Source organism: Physeter macrocephalus, chromosome 13 (assembly GCF_002837175.3).
Source record: "Physeter macrocephalus isolate SW-GA chromosome 13, ASM283717v5, whole genome shotgun sequence".
Classification (NCBI taxonomy): Eukaryota; Metazoa; Chordata; class Mammalia; order Artiodactyla; family Physeteridae; genus Physeter; species Physeter macrocephalus.
The window spans coordinates 66,557,348-66,577,276 of record NC_041226.1 but is presented as its reverse complement, the minus strand read 5'-3'; the positions used below and the strand labels follow the sequence as shown (position 1 = coordinate 66,577,276).

General features: G+C 41.9%; 1 protein-coding gene across 1 annotated transcript in view; it reads left to right on the top strand.

The window, feature by feature from the left end:
• Positions 1-19,929, top strand: part of LOC102975085 (ATP-binding cassette sub-family C member 4) — a 220,035-nt gene that overhangs the window by 99,661 nt on the left and 100,445 nt on the right. Inside the window, exons 14-19 of the mRNA XM_024123245.3 lie at positions 3,047-3,143; positions 6,704-6,913; positions 8,285-8,425; positions 9,245-9,282; positions 9,674-9,768; positions 11,502-11,648. Coding sequence (XP_023979013.1) covers positions 3,047-3,143; positions 6,704-6,913; positions 8,285-8,425; positions 9,245-9,282; positions 9,674-9,768; positions 11,502-11,648 — 728 coding nt within the window. The remainder of the gene's footprint in view (positions 1-3,046; positions 3,144-6,703; positions 6,914-8,284; positions 8,426-9,244; positions 9,283-9,673; positions 9,769-11,501; positions 11,649-19,929) is intronic.

Below are 19,929 nucleotides of genomic sequence, written 5' to 3'. Positions count from 1 at the left end.
AGGGCAGAGGGAGCACGAAGGCAGTTTAGGAAATCACTCAGCAGCACCTGGAGAACGTTCTCAACGAGTTAGAAAATTGGATGGAACAGGATGCTATGAAGGATGGTTAAAGTGAATTTTATTATTATTCACTTTAAATAATATTTAAATTAGTAAATTTTAATAATTTACGTATTTAAATTTAAATGATTACTAATTTAAATATTTAAATTATTCATAATATAATTACGAATAATATTATTGTTATTTTATTATTATTAAAGTGAATCAGTCGCACTTCTACTTGCTGTTGACAGTTTCCTTCAGTCATGAGTATATATTGAAGGTTGTTAAGGTTTGTGAGTTTTCCAACTATATGTTGTAAACCTTAAGTGGATTCTATCACCTACAGAAGGTTAGAGCCTTGGGTGAACCGATGCAGCCTCACCTGTGTCCAGCTGTGGATCCCGTTTTGGTTCAGAGAACCCCACGTCGCCAGACCCCCCGCCTCCTGCGTCACCAGTTCTTCGGGTCGGTCCTGATCAGATGCCCACGCTGCTGTCTATACACAGTTCGCCCTTCCTGCTCCAGCCCTTCACAGACTCCCCTCATGTTCAGGCTGCAGCTCCAGGTCCTCAAACGGAGAATGAGCTTCTTTGCCATCTGCCCCCATCAGCCTTTCCAGCTGGTCCTCACACCCGCTGGGTATTCCAGCCGCGCTGGCTTTGTGACGGGCCCTTTCTCACACCTGTCTGTCTGTAGATAACTGCTCCCTCTGTCCCAGAGCCCCTGCCTTTCCCTCCTGTTCCTTCAGGGGGAGCCTGTGCCCTTCTGTCTTCCCACAGCCCTCAGTGGGTTGCGCTTGACCATTTATCAGTCCTCCCCACCCGCTATAAGCTGTGAATGCATGAAGGTTCCTTAGCCCGGCATGTTCTGTCCCAGTACCCTTGGACCCGCTGTACCTTTTTCCAGGATGTTTTTCCCCAGATAGTCTCAGGGCTCCCGTGTCACCCCCATCTAAGACAGCAGCCCCCCTTGCTTTTCCTTCAGAGCACACATCACAGCCCGATAGTGCATTTTCTAAACTCGTTCAGTGTGTCCTCCTGTACACGGTGCTGAGTAGTGTCTGCTTTCTTGACCTGTGGATGTATGCTCGACAGTTAAGACTGTGCCTGGTATCTCACCAAAGCCTGTCGCATGAATGAATGTAGATAGGTGCTCTTTCTCATTCTTATCTGATCCACTCCGCTACGGGATGTATCCCCTGTTAACACAGCCCTTATATAGGAATATATATAGTATTATAGGATTAACACAGCCCTTATATAGGAGTAATGCTTAAAGAACTCATCCCTGAATCAATTTTTTTTTTATGGTATGTCTTGGAATTCTTTACTCTTAAGAATTGGAAGATAGATTATTTTCCTAGAGATTTTGATTAAAAGTCTTAATTAGGAGTAAATTTGTAGCCATCAACTGATCACTTTACTGTAATTATTTATATTACCTTTTCTGTGATGGAATTACAGGAAGAAAACATTCTAAAGCTTTTGGGTAGCTCTGTCTTGGACATAGCAGCCCATTAGATTTGATTAACATCTGCCTTCGGTGGTTATTGACAGATAATTTTTAATTTAGGAGAAACAATTCGATTAAAAGCTTTAGTGCTAAGTCTGAAAAGGTGTTTACTTGGTCAAGAAATTTAGTACAAAATCTGAACCAAGACGTGTCAAAAGGTAAAAATAAGTCCGTTTGGACATAATGGAGCGATGGTGTGTGTGTCTACATCCTGAGCTCTTGCTTCTGGTTGTAGACCCAGGGTCCAGCGTGTCCCCTTAGGGCTTTTCTGTCCCGAGTCCAGAGCACATGACCGCGCGTGGGTTAGGAGGAGTGGAGGAGAGGGCTGACGTGTACTGAGCGGATTGGTGGTTTGATTTCTCAGAACATGTGGGTGAGTTGTCATTGGCCTTGTTTTGAGATGAAGACACTGAGGCTTTAGTAGCTTGTCCGACGCTGTCAGGCTCGTGAGAGGGATTGAGCTGCAGTCTGCTGCCTCCAGACTCTGCATCTGGCTCACTCAGCAGGCTGAGCTGTGGCCCAGGTCCCTGAGATTTGCTCCGCGCGGGGCTCGGGCACCCAGAGTACACGCCTGGAGCCCTGCCCGTGGTCACCGGGGCCCTGGATCCGGCTACTCGCTTCCCCGGAGGGGTTGTAGACCCCTCTGGGCTGAGCCTGAGTCTGAGTCCCTCGGGGTCTGCATTTAAAATGTGGAGCAGTCTGAGGGGGTTACTGTAAAAAAAGAACACTGAAGTTTGAATACTTGAGGGGATTTTGGCTAAGAGAGTTGGCGTGGGTTGAGCCACTGGATGACGTCCACTGTGATGTGGACCATTTGGACTCTCATCTTTCATTTTCACATTCAGAAAGTTCAGTGCAAATGAAATAAGATTTACCTCGTGGATGAGACTGGGAGTGTTGTAGAGACTGATCAAGGCCATGATAGCGTTTGTTTTCAATCTAATGTTATTTGGGAAGAAATGTCTACAAAATGCAGTCTGCCTAAGGTTACTGAGAAGCTATGACTTTTTTAGGGGGGTTAATATGTACATCATAAACCATCACCTAGGAGACTGTCTACGAAACGTGTACATTTTTATATGACATAGATCACTCTTCTCCCATTCTCAACATAGGTATAAAATAATTAGTAGTTTAATTCAGTCAACTTTTGGAATCTCAGTTTTGCCCCATTGTTTTTCCTCGTGAACTATGTAAATAATTGTTAAGATCAGTTTTAGGAAAAACAACTTAGCAGTTGGTGCATCTTTCACGGGACTGCTTTTTAGAATTTTTTAGTGTAGCTAGATTCAAGCTGGCTGCTGACTTGAGGACCTAGTTGAATTGATTGATTTATATTTGTATTTAATTTGTCTTCAGACTGGTATTTGAAGTAGAGAACTTTGACTGCTGTCTTGTCTTTTTCTCATTATGTTTTCAAGTTCTCTGTTTCCAATTTGGAGCACCTCCACTAATGTGCTTTTGCATGCTGTGCCTTTTACATTTGTAGGTGTATTTGTCAAGCCTTGTATCAGAAGATCACAATCTTAGTGACACATCAGTTGCAGTACCTAAAAGCTGCAAGTCAGATTCTGATATTGAAAGATGTAAGTAATTTCGAAAAGCCTGTGGAAATCGCTAGCACTTAGTTGTGTTGAAGGCCAGCCCTCCCTGCAGGTCATTCTCCTTGGATTCTTCGCGTAAACGCCCTCTCTGTCTCAGTTTTATGCCCCCCTTTTCTCAGAGCTGTTATCCATGCCTTTGAGGATGAATCCAAAGACCTTAGAAATATCACTGTTACACTCTAAGCCACATAAACCCTAAACTATATAAAAGTGCTACTGCAGAGTTGCTGAATTATCAGTGTTGTCGTGAAAATTGTTAAGGATAATGATGCTATTTGATTTAGAACTTTTTATTTTCCCCTTCCACAACCTAAATCAAAGTGTATTATTTGGAAATTAGAGATACTGAGACATATTTTTATCTACCTGTTTGTTATACAGTTTGCCTAAATAGCATCTTTCATTAATACCAAAATGGGTAACCGAGCACCCCAGTTACAGATGCCCACTCTGCCGGTTTACCCAGTTGCTTTGTCTCACTGCTCAGATCTTTTTATGTGTCTGATACGTGTGAGATCGTGTGCGGCGGTAGGACGAGGCTCTGCCTTCCCAGGGCTCCCATTCTTATGGGGACAGATGTGATGAAAGAGGGGGTGGGGCTGATATCCTGGCTTCCTCCCTGGGGAGCTGGTGCCTCTCGGGCCTGAGTGACATGAAGGTGAGGGCCATCCAGGCACCTGGGGGAGGGGCGTCCTAAGGAAGGAGCTGAGCTGGCAGGTTGCAGGAATGGCAGGAAGGCCAGCGTGTATGAGGAGTGAGCGGCGGGGTGTGGAGGGCGCTGGTCTCTGGGCAGCGGGCCAGGCAGTGGGATGGAAGCCGGACGGTCCAGAGCAGAGGAGGGATGGGGTCTGATGTGGGATTTAAATGATTCCTCCGATGTTCGCTGGACGGGCGACAGCAGAAACAGAAGTCTTGGTATTGTTGAGAAGATTGTAGAGCTGCCGTAACAAAGTAGTGAAGACTAGGTGGCTTAAAACAACAGAAATATATCTTACTGTTCTGGAGGCTGCAAGTCCCCAATCAAGGTGCTGGCAGGGCCGTGCTCTCCCTGAAGGCTCTAGGGGAGAATCCTCCCTTCCAGCTTCTGGGGTTCACCGGCTTTCCTTGTGGTTGCTTGGCTTCCAGCTGCAGCACTGTGGTGTCTGCCTCCAATGTCACATAGCCATTGTCCCCGTGTCTGTCTTAGGCTCTTCTCTTCTCATAAGGACATCAGTCATATTGGATTTAAGGCATCCCTACTCCAGTATGACGTCATCTTTCCTTCATTACGTGTGCAAAGAAGCTGTATCCAAGTAAGGTCATGTTCAGAGGTGTCACGTTTAGGGCTTGAACATGTCTTTTTTCGGGGGGTGGCCACCATTCATTGAATGCACAACAACTCACGTGTTTGGGGGGTGAGTGGAGATCAATGAGAATCTTGCCGAGTTAGTGGTTGTTTCATGCTTCACTCCTTGTTTGCCTGTGTTCCTCAGCACTTCCATCGTGAACCCTCGTCTGTCCCAATAGGCCCTCACTTATGAAATGAATTTCTGCCATAAGAAAGAGTATGAAAATGCAGATCTCCATTCCTCCCTAAATCGGGGGCTCAGATTCTTCCAACTTGAGAATAATCAGCTTCATATGCAGAGACATGATGCTAGTGTGGTAAAGCTCCAGCATTAGCAGTTTTATGAGCACAGAATCGGTGATCGTCAGAGTAACCTGAATGACCGGAATAACCAGTGTCTGGATGTTTCAGGGCCCCCGTCTTACTTGTTTTGAGGAGACCACCCTCAGCTTTAGTACTGTCAGAACAAGCAGTTGTCCGCTGATGAGCACCCTTGGTTGAGTTGGGGTCCATCCTTACGGTTTGTCTGGTCCCTCTCTCACAGCAGAGAGGGGATGACTGGGACCCCTTACTCAGTGCTTGCTTATTTCTCTAAACAATTAGATCAAACTGCTAAGGGATGGCCTCCTTGCCTACGGGCAGCAGCAGCTACTACAACTCTGCTAAAGGAGGCTGAAAAGTTAACGTTTGGTCAGCCAGTCACTCTATGGACCCCATGCCAGGTTCAGGCTTTAGTAAGTTCTAAGGGAACAGAATGGCTATCCCCTGAAGGTCAGGTTCAGGCTACGCTTTTAGGTAACCCAGTGGTTGCCATAAAAACCTGTCACACACTGAATCCGGCTACCCTGTTACCCACAGAAACAGGGCCTCTGGAGCCTGACTGTATAGAAACCACAGACATGATCTATTCCAGTTGCCCGACCTAGGAAGTGAGCCTCTCCCAAACACAGAAGAGGAATGGTTCACAGATGGGAGCAGCTTCATAAGAGAGGGAAAAAGGCTGGTGGGACCCACAGTGACCTCCCAGACCCAAGTCATAGAGGCACGAAGCCTGACCCCAGGGACTTCAGCCCAAAAGGTGAGCTGATAACACTCACCTGAGCATTGGAGCTCGGGACAGGGAAGATCTTAAATGTTGACACAGACTCCCGGCACGCATATGCCATCCTACACACACACGGGGCTCTTTGGAAAGAAAGGGGTATGCTTACTGCAGAGAATCAGCCCGTAAAACATGGCTTAAACGTACTGAGACTCCTAGAAGCAGCTCATCTTCTGGAAAAAGTGGCAGTGATTCACTGGAGAGATATATATATATATATAAACTTTTTATTTAATATTGGAGTATAGACAATGAATAATGTTGTGATAGTTTCAGGTGCACAGCAAAGGGACTCAGCCATACTGCCTTAACCAGAGCTGCCCTCCTTTGTTTAGTTTTGCATCCTGGGATTTTCCATATTTTGTTTGCAACTGAATGAATCAGCTGTGTCTTTTTTTGTATGGTGAAAAAATAGAAATCTTCTGCACATTATTTTATATAACTTTGTAAGTGAGGGAAACTGCAATGATGTGTCACATGTGTTCAAGGAAAATTGTTGGACTGGCTGTAGTTGAAGCAGTTGCCTGATTTGGGGAAGACTGGCTGCTTGTGATTGGTTGTTCGTTCCTAAGTTCTTTCTCAAACTAAAGTGCATTGGTTCTGGTTGAAGTTTTCGTTTCTGGCACGGGGTACCAAGGCGTTAGAGCCATCCCAGTCTTAGGGCCTCCTTGTTTAGCTACTTTGTCAGGTGGAATATTGAATTTTCTAACTTCTGCGTTTGTGGGGAGGTTGTAAAGACCATGAAGACGCCGCTCACGGGTTCTCTCAATTCCCGTGCTGTCTAAACAGACTCTATTCGTACTCCCACCAACGTCCGTGCTTTCTGCTTCCCTGAAAATGCCCATGATAGTTACGTCAGTGGCCTGCATTTTAAATTCACGATCACACATTTCTTTCGTATCCCCCAGTATCTAACGCAGGGTGTGACAGAACAGAATGCTCAGTTCAGTTGAACTGAACTGCATTTGTTAACCAGAATTTCAGATCTAAGGATCATTTTTTTAACAAAAATCATAATTTAAGATTAATTTACTTCTCTTGATTACTATTTACATTATATTAGTATTATCAAATGCAAATGCATTCCTTTCAAATTCTTCATTGCTGTTTTAGGGAGAAATGGTGCAAAAGGGGACTTACACTGAGTTCCTGAAATCTGGGATAGATTTTGGTTCCATTTTAAAGAAGGAGAATGAGGAGACTGAACCATCTACAGTTCCAGGAACTCCGACTCTGAGGAATCGCACCTTTTCCGAGTCGTCCGTTTGGTCTCAACAGTCTTCCAGACCCTCGTTGAAAGATGCCGCCCCAGAGGACCAAGATGTGAGTTTGTCGTCCTGCAACATGTCCTGGTCTGTCTGCTCTTGGTGGACTCGTGGACCTTCCGTCGGCTCCGCTCATGACATCTTCGTTCGTCCCAAAGTAGATCCTAAGTTGCCTAGGCCTTATTCCATGGAATTGGTAGAATTAAAAGAGCATGCAGGGAGCAAGCCTGATTAGGGTTCTTCTTTGGGTGTAGGGTCGAGAATCTTATGGACTCCAGTAGTGGGTGTACTGCTGTGAATTCCAGGATGCATGTGATATTGACATTAGAACTCTTCAGGTTACCATAGTTAAATCGTACTTGCTCTGGTAGACCCTGGCTTCCCTTATTCTTCAAATTAAGCCTTCCCAGAGGCTTAATTTGAAGACCCCCTCATACCCAGCCTGCTATGACTTACATTAAATCAGCTACTTTTCCTACATGTTGGAATGTTCTGGCAGTGCAGGGGACTGATGGTAGTATTTTTCCCCATTGTCAGATGGCCTGTGGTAGGCCAAAGGTAGCATGTCCAAAGGACCTGACACATAGTAGGCACTTTGGAGTTAGTTCTTGTCTTTCTTTCTTATCTTTCAAGACCGAGAACCACACCTTATCCACCTTGCATTTCCAGTGGCCAGCATAGAGCCCAGGACGTCCATAGCCCATGTGACTCTATGATGTATTCTAGGTCCTCCAGACAGAAATGCAGAAACGCACTAGATCTCCCTTAGAAACATGCACAGGTATTTCTCGATATCCAATCCCTCACTATCCAAACCCGGGAGTCTGGATGATTCTGATAAGTATTCAGATTAGTCACTCACATTCCAAACTCGGGAATCCCTCTCTGAAATTCAGGAACCAAATAGATTTGGATCATATGCTGTTCCCCTGCTATCCAAACTCGCATGTCTCCAGCTCACAGTGTGAACTCAGTTTACTCTATTTAACTAATATTTTGAACCCACACTTTGTTTTATGTTTCTATAATTGAGTGACACAAATAAACTAGAGGCATACTTTGGCTACATGACATTTCGTATAATTATTTTGGAAAAAGCTTCTGCATTTATACTTTAACCAGTTATGTTTTAAGTGGGCTATCAATCATGGGGTTCTAATTTAAGCAAAGGTACCCAAGAACATTGTGCAAATGGTATTCCTTATCTCTAGTAGATTCCTAGACGTAGCATGGTTGGGTAAACGCATACATGGTTTGGCTAGATATTTCCACACCTTTCTCTGTAGGAGGTGGACCATCTTGCACACTCCTATCAGAATGTAAGTTGTGTCTCTTTCCCTACAGCTTTGCAGTGGAGGTCATGGTTGAACTTTTAACATTTTAGGGTTCATTATTTATATTTCTGTCTCTCACTGCCTTTCCTTTCCAGACTGAGAATATACAGGTTACACTGTCTGAGGAGAGCCGTTTGGAAGGAAAAGTTGGTTTTAAGGCCTACAAAAATTACTTCACAGCCGGTGCTCACTGGCTTATCGTCATTTTCCTTATTCCAGTAAACATCGCAGCTCAGGTACGTAAGGACATTTATTTTGGTTTGTGCCCTACGGTTGATACTTAATAATACTCTTTATACTGTATTATTTATTTTACTGTATTATTATTTTTAATATGTGTATTAAGGGATTTATTTCAGAGAACTGACTCCATGAGATTGTGGGATCTAGCTGGGTGAATCTGAAATCAGAAAGGCAGGTGTGCGGGCTGGAAGCCCAGGCAGGAGCTGACCCTGCAGTTTTGAGGCAGAATTTCTTCCTTCTCCAGGAAGCCTCAGGTATTGCTCTTAAGGCCTTCGTCTGATTGGAGAAGGCCCATCACACTGTTCAGGGTAATGTTCTTTACTTCAGTTCTGACGATAGATGTGAACCACATCTACAAAATACCTCAACGGCAGTATCTAGATGAGAGTTTCGTTGAATCACTGGAGACTGGCCTGGCCAAGCTGACACAGAAAACTGACCATCACAGTACCTGTCAAGCTTTTTTCCCTTGAAAAATCCTGACATTTATACAATTATTACTGTATTTTGCAGGCCACTAGGATTTGCACTGAAAAGCGTTAATATGTGCGGAGCAAAATAAGTGAGGCTTTACTGGTGTTGTGTGTGCGTGACAGAGAGAGTCTAGGAAAAATATGAAGTCTTTTAAAGATTTTAAAATGTATTATGCCCTTCCCTGACCTGTGGTTATCTGGGATGTAGGGCTTGCCACTGACTTGAGCTGGAAGGACCGTCTCCGTTCTCTGGAGCCTTTGCATCACCCATTCTAGTGAGTGGGGTTTTGAGGGGGTCGGTAATGTCAGTGTTTGAGTGATTGTTGTTTCCTGCTCCAGGTTGCCTACGTCCTTCAGGATTGGTGGCTTTCATACTGGTGAGTGATTCCTGGTCTGACCCAAAGTGCTGTAAAATCGACACGAATCCTCAGTTTTCCGCAGAGTCAGGGGGAGAGATGGGGCTTGTTCAGCCCCCTCTTCTAATCCTCATGTAGTTTCCCTGAAGAAAAATTAAAGTTCCTGCTGGTGGGTGTGAGCCTCCCATGGTCTCTCCTGATGTCTGACCCTTAGCAGGTTCCTTACAGACAATTTTGCGAACTGTAAGTCGTGATTCAAATTGAATTTTTATAAGGTAGACAGTCACAGGGCCTTGTGAGCTGGGAACCATATTCCAGTATAAAACATGACTCGTAAATCGAGGTTAATTTTTTTTTTTTTATTTACCTAATTCCATCTATTGCATAATGTTTTTTCTTCCCTGTTCCATAGGGCGAATGAACAGAGTGCCCTGAATGTCACTGTTAATGGACAAGGAAATGTAACTGAAAAACTCGATTTATACCGGTACTTAGGAATTTACTCAGGTAAAATTGAATCATCTGGTCTATTATACGAGAGTCTGAGGTGCTTACTATGAGCCTGTGTGAGCAACTAGGGCTTCCAGGAGTAATTCAGTAATGTCTTAACAGATTAAGAGTCTGAGTCGCATTTATTCTGTGAATTAATTAGAATAATTATTTTTAAAATCTACTAGAAGAGAGAGGTTGAATGAAAACTCTTAATTTGCTCTGTACTGGATTTTGGAAGTTAAACCAGGATTTCACATTCAGAAAATCAGCCACTGGAAATATGTGGCTATTGTCTATTCTAATAGGTTGCTTTAGCTAAATCTTATCTCATTAGATGGATGGGGAAGAGGATTAGAAACGGATCCCCACCTGTGGTTCGGATTGTTCCAATTCTGTCTGAATAAACCTTGGCGTTTATGGACCTTGGATGAAATCCTTTGGCAGCAAGGGCCCCCAGATAAAAGCATTATTCCCTTGTAGGTATGCAAAACTCCCCTTCGCCACATTGCTCATGTCTTGGGCTTCACTAATTACTTAAGAGAGAAGCTAAGCAGGGAGAAATCCAGTGTCTGGGAATTAGGATTCCGAGTCTTTCTTACCTTGAGATCACAATGTTATCGTGTCCGCAACTGTGCGATTAATTTAACTTCTGGCTTGCCAGGCTAATATTAACATGGCTGTCTGTTTTCACAAGAGTGCCTAGAATATATGTAGCATTGCATACTTTTAAAAGGAAATCCTCATCTAAAATTTTAAATATTCCCACAGGAAATACTCACTCAAGCCTTCTGCAAAGATAGAGTGAGTTATCTTTGGAAGAACATACTCACTGAAATTTTGTGTGTATTTCGTTGATCTCTTGCTAAGAAATCTAAATCCATTAGCTGTTTACCTTCTGAATTGGTGGACTATAGGGGCTTAAAGGAAGAAGGAAGGGATTTTATTATACATTCATATAGGATGGTGGGCTAAGGAAAATGCCTATTGATGGAATCCAGGAATTTGAGCGGCTTTCAGGGTTTAAATAAGTGTTGTGTCATCTAAAGGGAAAAAAGTACTTGATGGAATATTTATTACAGAAGCTATTCTATTTAGCATTGTGAGTTCAAAAGGTCTTAGGGGAGAGTATTTTAATTCTTATGTGCATAGTAGGTACTCATTTATATCACTAACAAAACGGAATTTAAATGATGATTATTTATATTTATAATTTGTATTTTTCTTACAATTCAGTTAGTTAGAATTAGATTTTCTGCTTGAAAATTAATGTGGTATTGTCATATTCTTTAAAGCTACTTGGGCTTTGTCTACAAGGAAATGGTAGTAAATCATTTCTCCTGTTACCTGTTAATTCACATGCTGTTACCAAAGCATATCACAATATTAGATTGAGACATGTTGTAATTAGTAAGATTTCAAATGCGAAGAAGGGACCATCAACTACTTTTAAAAATTACCTTTCTTCTGAGTTTTTAGTAGAATGTATAATTGAATTAGGAAATCCTTGAATGAAATTTTATTTTACACTTGATGTTTTTCCCCCGTGAGGTTTCTATTTAATGAGAGGAATACAGTGATTTTTATATTCCTCTTTTTAAATGTGTCTTGTGAAGGCATTAAACTCCTTTAGAATCCAGATGCTTAGTGTAATAAAGTATTTACCTAATATCTTTATAAGCTGCGTGGCGTGGTTTAGCATCCTTGAAGAAAAGGCAGAGATCTTGTGCTGAGTGGTTTCTTTATTTCAGGGTTAACTGTATCTGCCGTCCTTTTTGGCCTCGCCAGATCTCTGTTGGTTTTCTACGTCCTTGTTAGTTCTTCACAAACTTTGCACAACCAAATGTTCGAGTCCATTTTGAGAGCTCCAGTATTGTTCTTTGATAGAAACCCAGTAGGTAAGTCAGACACCAAGTTTCTCAGTAAATATGTCTTTTGTTATCGTACTTAATGCCTGATTACGTTTGATATTTGAGATGCTTGGAAGAAAGTCACTATGCATGTTGATCCATTTTCTACAAAAAGCTTTGCTGATATTTTTCGCCTACAAGAGGATATCTGAATATAGAGGCATATAAGCTTTTATTCCAATTTATGTGTGTGTGGAAAGATAAGTGTATGCTCACTTTGCAGAATGATTTAGGAACCGATTTGTTGTGTGGCAAATGAAACACCCTACATTTGATGCAAATATATTTAAATATTTTGGGCTAGTTGCTAAAATATTGGCTGTGTTATATTCTGTTAAGGTAGGTTGTCTGCTAGAACCTTCTTATAATGAATCTCTACACGGCAGGCTGTGTGTTTCTTTCTTTCATTTCCCATCCGCTTCTGGAATCACAGAGCTCTGGCATGTGCCGTGACTATGAGGTTTACCTAGAATGGTAATGAAAAATTAATTAAAACCCAAGATTAGTGAAATGTAAACGTCCTTTTCAATAAAATTAACTGTATAATTTACGTTGGACTTCCGGTGACATGTAAGAGGCTTTGTGGTACATAGCAGGTGGATCTTCAGTAGTAAGTTTCTGGATATGAGTGTCCCTGGAGGCTTATCAGTGGTTGCCTCCTCCACCCTCAGGCCTTTGACCTGTCTTGCTCCTGACCTGGGCCCCTATGAAGAGTTAGTTCATCAGCATACATGCCCTCTCTGTTCAGTTGGTTCGACTTGTGATGAGGCCCAGGGTTGGCTTTGTTTTTGCAGGCAGTGACTGACAGTACCTTTCAAGGCAGGGATGTGGGCTGGAGGGAGGACAGGAGTAACGTTGGCCTGGCCATCAACTAGCCATGTGACCAAGGCCAAAGCAGATACACACTGCTGGGCAGGCGAATCTCAAGGCAGGATGTTGTCTGCTTTGCTCTAAAAGTATGGACTCTGGAGCCAGCTGCCTGGGTTCAGTTCTGGTGCTAATTACTAATAGTAATAGTCTGTTAAAGTTATATTAATATTTATGTGTTGGTTATTTAATTTCTCTGTGTCTCAGTTTTATCTGTAAAATGGGGGTGCTATTCACACACTCATTAATATATTGATACTGTTAGAATGAATTAGGTTAATACATTCACAGCGCTTAGCATACGGTCATTGCCTAATGAACCTTGGTGACTATGACTGCATGGTATCTGGGAACTTCCTCTCCTGTGAAATGGGAATAACTGCTGCCCTTCCTGTTTCACAAGACTGTTGTGAGGATTCAGTAAGACTGTTCAGGGCAGCATCTTGTGCAGATTTACTCAGCACATGTTGTTTAGTCCAGGCCCTGTGCAGAGCACAGGACGGTAAACTGCAGAGGCCCACACAGATCTCCTCTTTTCATGTCATCGTAGTGCAGAAGTGATGGGAGGATTAGGTGCTATTACGGCTGTGAAGTTGCTTCAATTTGTCAGTTAATGTGAAAACTGCAGCCATAAAGTTGGGAGCATTAAGTGGGACTGGATGTCTGTTATCACAGCCTCTGAGTGCTCGGGACCACAGTTAACCAGGCTCTTCGTGTTCAAGACCTGTAGGCTGCTTCAGACGCTGGCTTATTTGTTATTCAGGGATTTGGGACCACGTTTAAATCTTCGAGGTCACTCATCTCAGAGCAGCTGGCACGCTCCTGTTTATCTTGCCTCCCCCTCCTGTATCTATTAGCAGGACTTCATTCCTTCAAGAAAATAGAAGCCCAAATAAGTACTACAAACATAGGCCTACTTTGCCCCAAAGGTTTAGGGGCCAAGAATTATTTATTTACTCTTTTAGTGGTAGGTGAAAACTTTTTTTAATTAAAAATTTTAAGTGATCGAGTTTAATTTTCTGTTTGGATAAGAATTTTGTACTTTTTATAGTTGGAAAAAGTACAGATTCTTACACGGGTAAGAATTATGCCTCTTAGTTGACATTATTGATTGTGTGTAACCTAATAATTGTGTAATATTTTTAAAAATTCCCCTCTACAGTAGAGAGACGGACATGCTTGACTTTTGAGTTGCTTTAAATATCTGCGTTTAATGCATCCAAGTTCCCAGCATAAAGCTGTGGCCCCTGTGTTCCAGAGTATGTTCTCCAGGTAGCACGGAGAGATCAGGAAGCATATCCTTCCGTCGTCAGAGCACACTCTCCGGGAGACCCCAGGGGTGAGTTAAGTTTCCTGTGAGTTCAGGATCCTGACGGCCTCCCAGAGTTAGAAAAGGGAGGGAGAGGAAGGACTTTGGCCGGTGTGTAGAGTTGGCACGGTGACTGATGGACGCTGGAAACTCCAGGCAGAGGCCCGTCGAATCTGCCCCATCCCCAGTCTGGCTGGGATTTGCAGGCAGTTTGCCAGAGTTCCCTTCTTTATACTTGTCTCCAGTGCCCACTTGCGCCAGTAGCTTCTCAATGACCCTGAACTGGATTGTCACAATGCCTTTTATACATTCATCCATTGGTGGGAATGCTCCAGATATCCTGTCTCCCTTCTCATGCTTCATCTCAGATTCTCATGAACTTTGTTAGACACTGGGGTACTCTGCACTTATGCTAAGAACCAGGCCTCCAGGGGAAGTTCCTGAAACACAGGTTGTCCTACCAAAGGCCCAAGTTCATTTACTTGTATTTTAAGAAGGAGGGCAGAGTCAACCTGGCAAGTGTGCGGTTCTTCTGAATAGCATAGTTTCTCTGCCTGCAATTTAACGTTCCAGGAAGCCGATTTTAAAGAGGGTTCCATCCTTCTAAGCTCCAGTGGCTATGTTACTCTCCATTTTGAATCCTTGTATTGGGTGCATGAAGTTTACTTAGTTTGTTTATATAATTTGATACCTTATTGCCTACTGGTCTTTCATAATCTGTTCCTTAGAATGGCAAAAGCAGTGTTTCTTGTTTTCTCTTTTCTTCTTACCTTCCCATTATCTCACCGATCTCTCTGCTATGCTTTCTTCCTTTGATGTATTTTAGTAATGGTATTGTGTGTGTTTATTAAAGTGCCACACATTTTCAGGGGCCTCGACATTTCTTACACGATTTGATTGCAGCTGGATTTGAATAGTATGCTGCCTTTGCCCATGTGGGCTGTGTCCCTGCGCTGTTTGCTACGTCCACCTCTTCCTAGCCAATCTTTGTCTGTTAATCACCGAAGCTGCATTTCACTTGTATCAGATCTTCATACACAGGTAACGCAAATCTCAGGTCAACAGTAAATCAGTTAGACATTTAGAGATCATTTCTATTTTGAATCCAAATTGTGTTTCCGTTGAACAGGCAGAAATGGTTTTATTTTCTACCTCTGGCACAAGAGGGCAGCATGATCTACATTATTTCAGGGATATAATGTAAGGGGCACCTTATTGCAAAATCTGGTTTTTTTTGTACTAAAGATTTCTTGGAAATTCCATTTTTATGTCTTGAATCTTTGTATTTTGTAGTATTGATACAGAATTTTAAAAACGTTGTTGTGGTTTATTATGTGTGAAACAGTAAACTCTTGTTGTCCTGAAATACCTAGCATTTCAAACAAGGTATTTAGATTTCTTTTTTTTTTTTTTTCTTTTCTTTTTTTTTTTTTTTTAATAACAAGTTTGGCTTTTTTTTCTTTTCTTTTTTTTTTTGGCTGCGCAGTGCGGCACGCAGGATCTTAGTTCCCCTACCAGGGATCGAAGCTGCCCTCCTAGCAGTGGAAGCACGGAGTCTTAACCACTGGACTGCCAGGGATTTCTTAGTTTATATGTTCTACCCTAGTAACTGGAATAGAATGCTGCTGACTTTGTTGTTGTTGTTGTTGTTGGCTGCTTTGGTTGCTGCGCGCCGGCTTTCTTTAGTTGCAGCGAGCAGGGTCTATTCTTAGTCGCGGAGCGCAGGCTTCTCATTGTGGTGGCTTCTCCTGTTGCGGAACATGGGCTCCAAGTGTGCCAGCTTCAGTAGTTGTGGCACGCGGTCTCAGTAGTTGTGGCACGCAGGCTCAGTAGTTGTGGCTCGTGGGCTCTAGAGTGCAGGCTCAGTAGTTGTGGTGCACGGGCTTAGCTGCTCCACAGCGGGTGGGATGGGATCTTCCTGGACCAGGGATCGAACCCGCGTCGCCTGCATTGGCAGGCAGATTCTTAACCACTGCACCACCAGGGAAGCCCCGCTGCTGACATCTTGACTGGATATATTTTAATTCCTGAAGGGTAGAATATGGTCAGTTGTGGGACCTGAGTCAAACATGAGTTTTGTAAGAAATATGACCACACAGTTTCTTCCATTTTCATCCATGCCATCAGAGTCAGCAGAAATATTTTATTCTTATCAAGTGTCTAGAATTTCACCCTTTGTTTTGGAGACAAGATGAGAAGATAGTTGTCCTGCTTTTTCATGCCTAATCCTTGTGACAAAACACTTGGCTGAGTGCTTTGAGTGTAATGGATTCCGGATAAATAATTGTTTATTTGCTGTCAGTTTGTTAATTTGGCTCTAAGAAACTGTGCCACCGGCATCGCTAGATGTTGTGTTTCTTCTCTTAGGGAAACGCGAAGTTAATTGGATTGTGGCCAGTATGTTCATTTCACGCGACTGATTTTTCTGCAGTGTGCGCACACGTGTTAGTTCACTTATTTATGCATTCAGTGTAAAAAGAAAGGTACAAATGTATATCCTTAGTTTTTCTTTACAGATCAAGTTAAGTTAGAGCTACTGCATTGCCAAAAGAGAAGAAGTACTAATTTCTTTTGTTCTTTTTATTCTTCTGGTAGCACTACAGTTTAAGAGAAGACATATTCTTTTATCTTCCGTAATCAAAACTCTAGAATTGCCCTAAGGATTAATATTTCCAACTTGACTGAGTGGGAAATGAGGCTCTGCAGATTTCGCGCATGTAAAATACCCCGAATTAGGACGTGCATCACGTAGGACTTGAGGGTTGAAGCAGGGAGGAGGGTAGTGGAGGTTTGAACTATGGCCGTTTCTTTAACCTGGAAAGGGAGTCCTTAGCCTCCACTACAGGTTGCTAGTGAACTTGTGAAGAAGTGAAAAGTGATTTGAAAGCAACGTGGTGAGCTTTTTGTACTATCAGAATAACCCTCTTGCTATACTATTTATAAAATCGGTTGTCAACAGACCACTGCCTTGCTAGAAAAAAGAGTCATCCGTAGGGAAGGATAATAATTGCAGGGATACCTGTCTGTTTATTCAGTGCAAATGACCACTGAGGTTAGTGCTAAATGCATATTTTTAACAAGTATAATATTTCAGCACTGTCAAAATTACCTTGACGATAATAGGCCTGTTAAATTATATAGCTCTATAAGTTAGGAGGTAAGATGGCTCTGCTTAGCACCCAGTAATCTATTCCTGTTCACACAAGTGATTCTGCTGAGCAGGTAGCATGTTAGAACAAGAAATACTGGTCCTAAAACCTCTGATTTATGGTAGGTGTTGTTTTGACAGAGCATCATTCAGACGGTTTACGAGGCAAGGCTTCGTGTTAAAATATTTCACCAGTGTCATCATTCGTCACCTACATAAATATTCAGTAGTGATGCTGGAAAATTGGTAATATGCCCATTCATGCCAAATCACTTGCTATGTTTCCTTTCAAGTGAGATCTGTTGTGGATATGGTTAAAAGAAACTATGATTTTTCTTCCTTGAGAGCAGATGAGCTGTAAGTAATTGAGAATAAGAATAACAACTAACCTGACAGCTTTCATGTACTCATCTTGCCTAGGTTGCTTTTAATTCTGGCTTAAGTTCTACAGCCTCCCCCCGTCTTTGTTTTTCTTCCCTTTCTTTGCTTAGCGCACATTGTAGAGAACATATTTATATATATGTACATTAGTTAAAGAGGCTTTTTGTGTTCAAAGGAAGAAGTTAGTCATCATCTGAAAAGCTTTGTTGCAAAACTAAAACACACATTTCCCCTTTCATTTTTCCTTGTTAAAAATAACAAATGCAAGTGACTATAATGGGAATAACACAAAAGATTTCATCAATCATAATGATTCTCAATGGCCACATAAATATTACTTTTTCAGGTTTCAATCAAACAGCTAATAGTTTGAAGTAGGTGTGGTAATTAAATCCTGTTGGGTTGTGACATATTAAAAATAATGTTTTTCACATAACAATGGTTATATGTATTTAAAGTCTTATCAGGGTGATATTAAGTCATATTTTATGGGCGTTGCTCATTTACTGCTAATAGTATCACAGAAGCCTTTGTTCCGAGTTTAAATAGTTACATATATTTGATTACCATTGTTATTTTGTCAGTAATCTGTATAAAGGTGATTATTATAGCACTTGTCTACACCTGGTAAATATTACAACATTTTGGTGTACATTTTAAATCTATTAGAATGTTCTGATTACTCTTTATCCATTTTTTTTCTCTGTTAATTGCATCGGCAGGCGGACGCGCAACCGCTGCGCCACCAGGGAAGCCCTCTGATTACTCTTTATCCATTTTTTTTCTCCGTTAATAATCTTACATGGAAATACGGACAATTTAGTAACAGAGAAAGCACTGTGGTTCTCCAATAAAATGTTAAAAAGATAAGATTTGAGAAGCTTGTACCTTGTTCAATGTGCTAATGGTACTGTCTCCGGAAATTGTTAAGGATTACTTGATTGCCTTTAAAACTTTTCCAATATCATAGGATATAGAAGTTCTCCACTTCATTTTAATATGTGTTGTCTCAACCTTCAGCTTAATTGGAGCCAGGCAGTCTTTGGTACCCAGGACTTCGCTGCTGTATTCCAGTTTCTGGTCTTAGTGTGCTCAGTAATTTGGCATTATTTTATGGGATGTATGAATTATAGTACAGTTATCCCTTGGTATCCTCGGGTGGTTTGTTACAGGACCCCTGTGGAGACCAAAGTCTGAGTATGCTCAGTGTTCCTAATACAACCTAGGCACATCCTCCGATATACTTTAAATCCCTTCTAGATTACTTATACTTTTACTTATATAAGCAAATTCAAGTTTTGCTTTTTGGAGCTTTCTGGGATTTTTTTCAAATATTTTTGATCCATGGTTGGTTGAATCCAAGGATGTGGAACCCATGGATGGGAAGGCCCAAGTGTAAGTAGAATTCAAATACTGTTATTTAACAACACCTGCCTCCCGAGACACCCACACACACACACACACACACACACACACACACACACACACACAATTACTTCAACCTCGTAGCTGTTTGTGACAGTCAGAAAATACATCAAAGTAGTTGTATGACACAGTTCATTGCTTTTGTACAGCTATTTCAAGAGAAACTGGAATAGTTCTTCGAGGTCGGATTCAACAACAATAAACATTAAGTATATCAATTTCCTGGACAGAAAATTCCATATGGTTTTGCTTTACGGCCAAGTCTTTCCTCTCAAAGATTTGATTTCAAAGCTCTCCTATGACACCATGGGGCGAAGTTTGATTTTCATTTTCTAACTGGAGCCTTCATCTTCTGTTACCATTTCTTCCCTGCCTCCCCTTTATTTTAAACTTTATTATTATTTTGCCATGAAGGGAATGGAAAAAAATCCAAATATTAATAACATTGAGCCAGCAATGTTTTATTTCACATAAAGTTATGTTTTAGTTAATTAATTTATTTATTTTAAAAATATTTATTTATTTGGCTGCGCCGGTCTTAGTTGCGGCGTGTGGGATCTTCTTTGCCGCGTGCGGGATCTTCGTTGAGGCGTGTGGGCTCCTGGGCCTCTTAGTTGTGGCATGTCGGGTCTAGTTCCCTGACCAGGGATCGAACGCGGGCCCCCTGCATTGGGAGCCTGGAGTCTTAGCCCCTGGACTGCCAGGGAAGTCCCCGTAAAGTTATGTTTTTAATCTCATCTTTATAGTACTTTTCACAATTACAAGTAAATTATAATTTAGGTAATTATGTATTGACTGCCTGTCTCCTCTGTTGGTCTTGTGCTCTCTGCCCTCCTAGAGTATATCTGCGGTGTTACTGTGAAAGCCTCCAAATCAGGATTGGGCAACTGTAGCTGCGTAGTAAGTATTTGTTGACTGGATAGAAGAAAGGGTGTTCAGGAGTGTATTTGAATCTGTCCGTGCCATGATCTCGAAGAACAATGGAAGTTTACAGTCTTGAAAGAACACTTGGTGTTTATATTAAATTGAATTCTTCCTTATAGTTTATTTTCAAAAGTAGAATTTGTAATAGATTTTTTTTTTTTTTTTCTTTTTTGCGGTACACGGGCCTCTCACTGCTGTGGCCTCTCCCGTTGTGG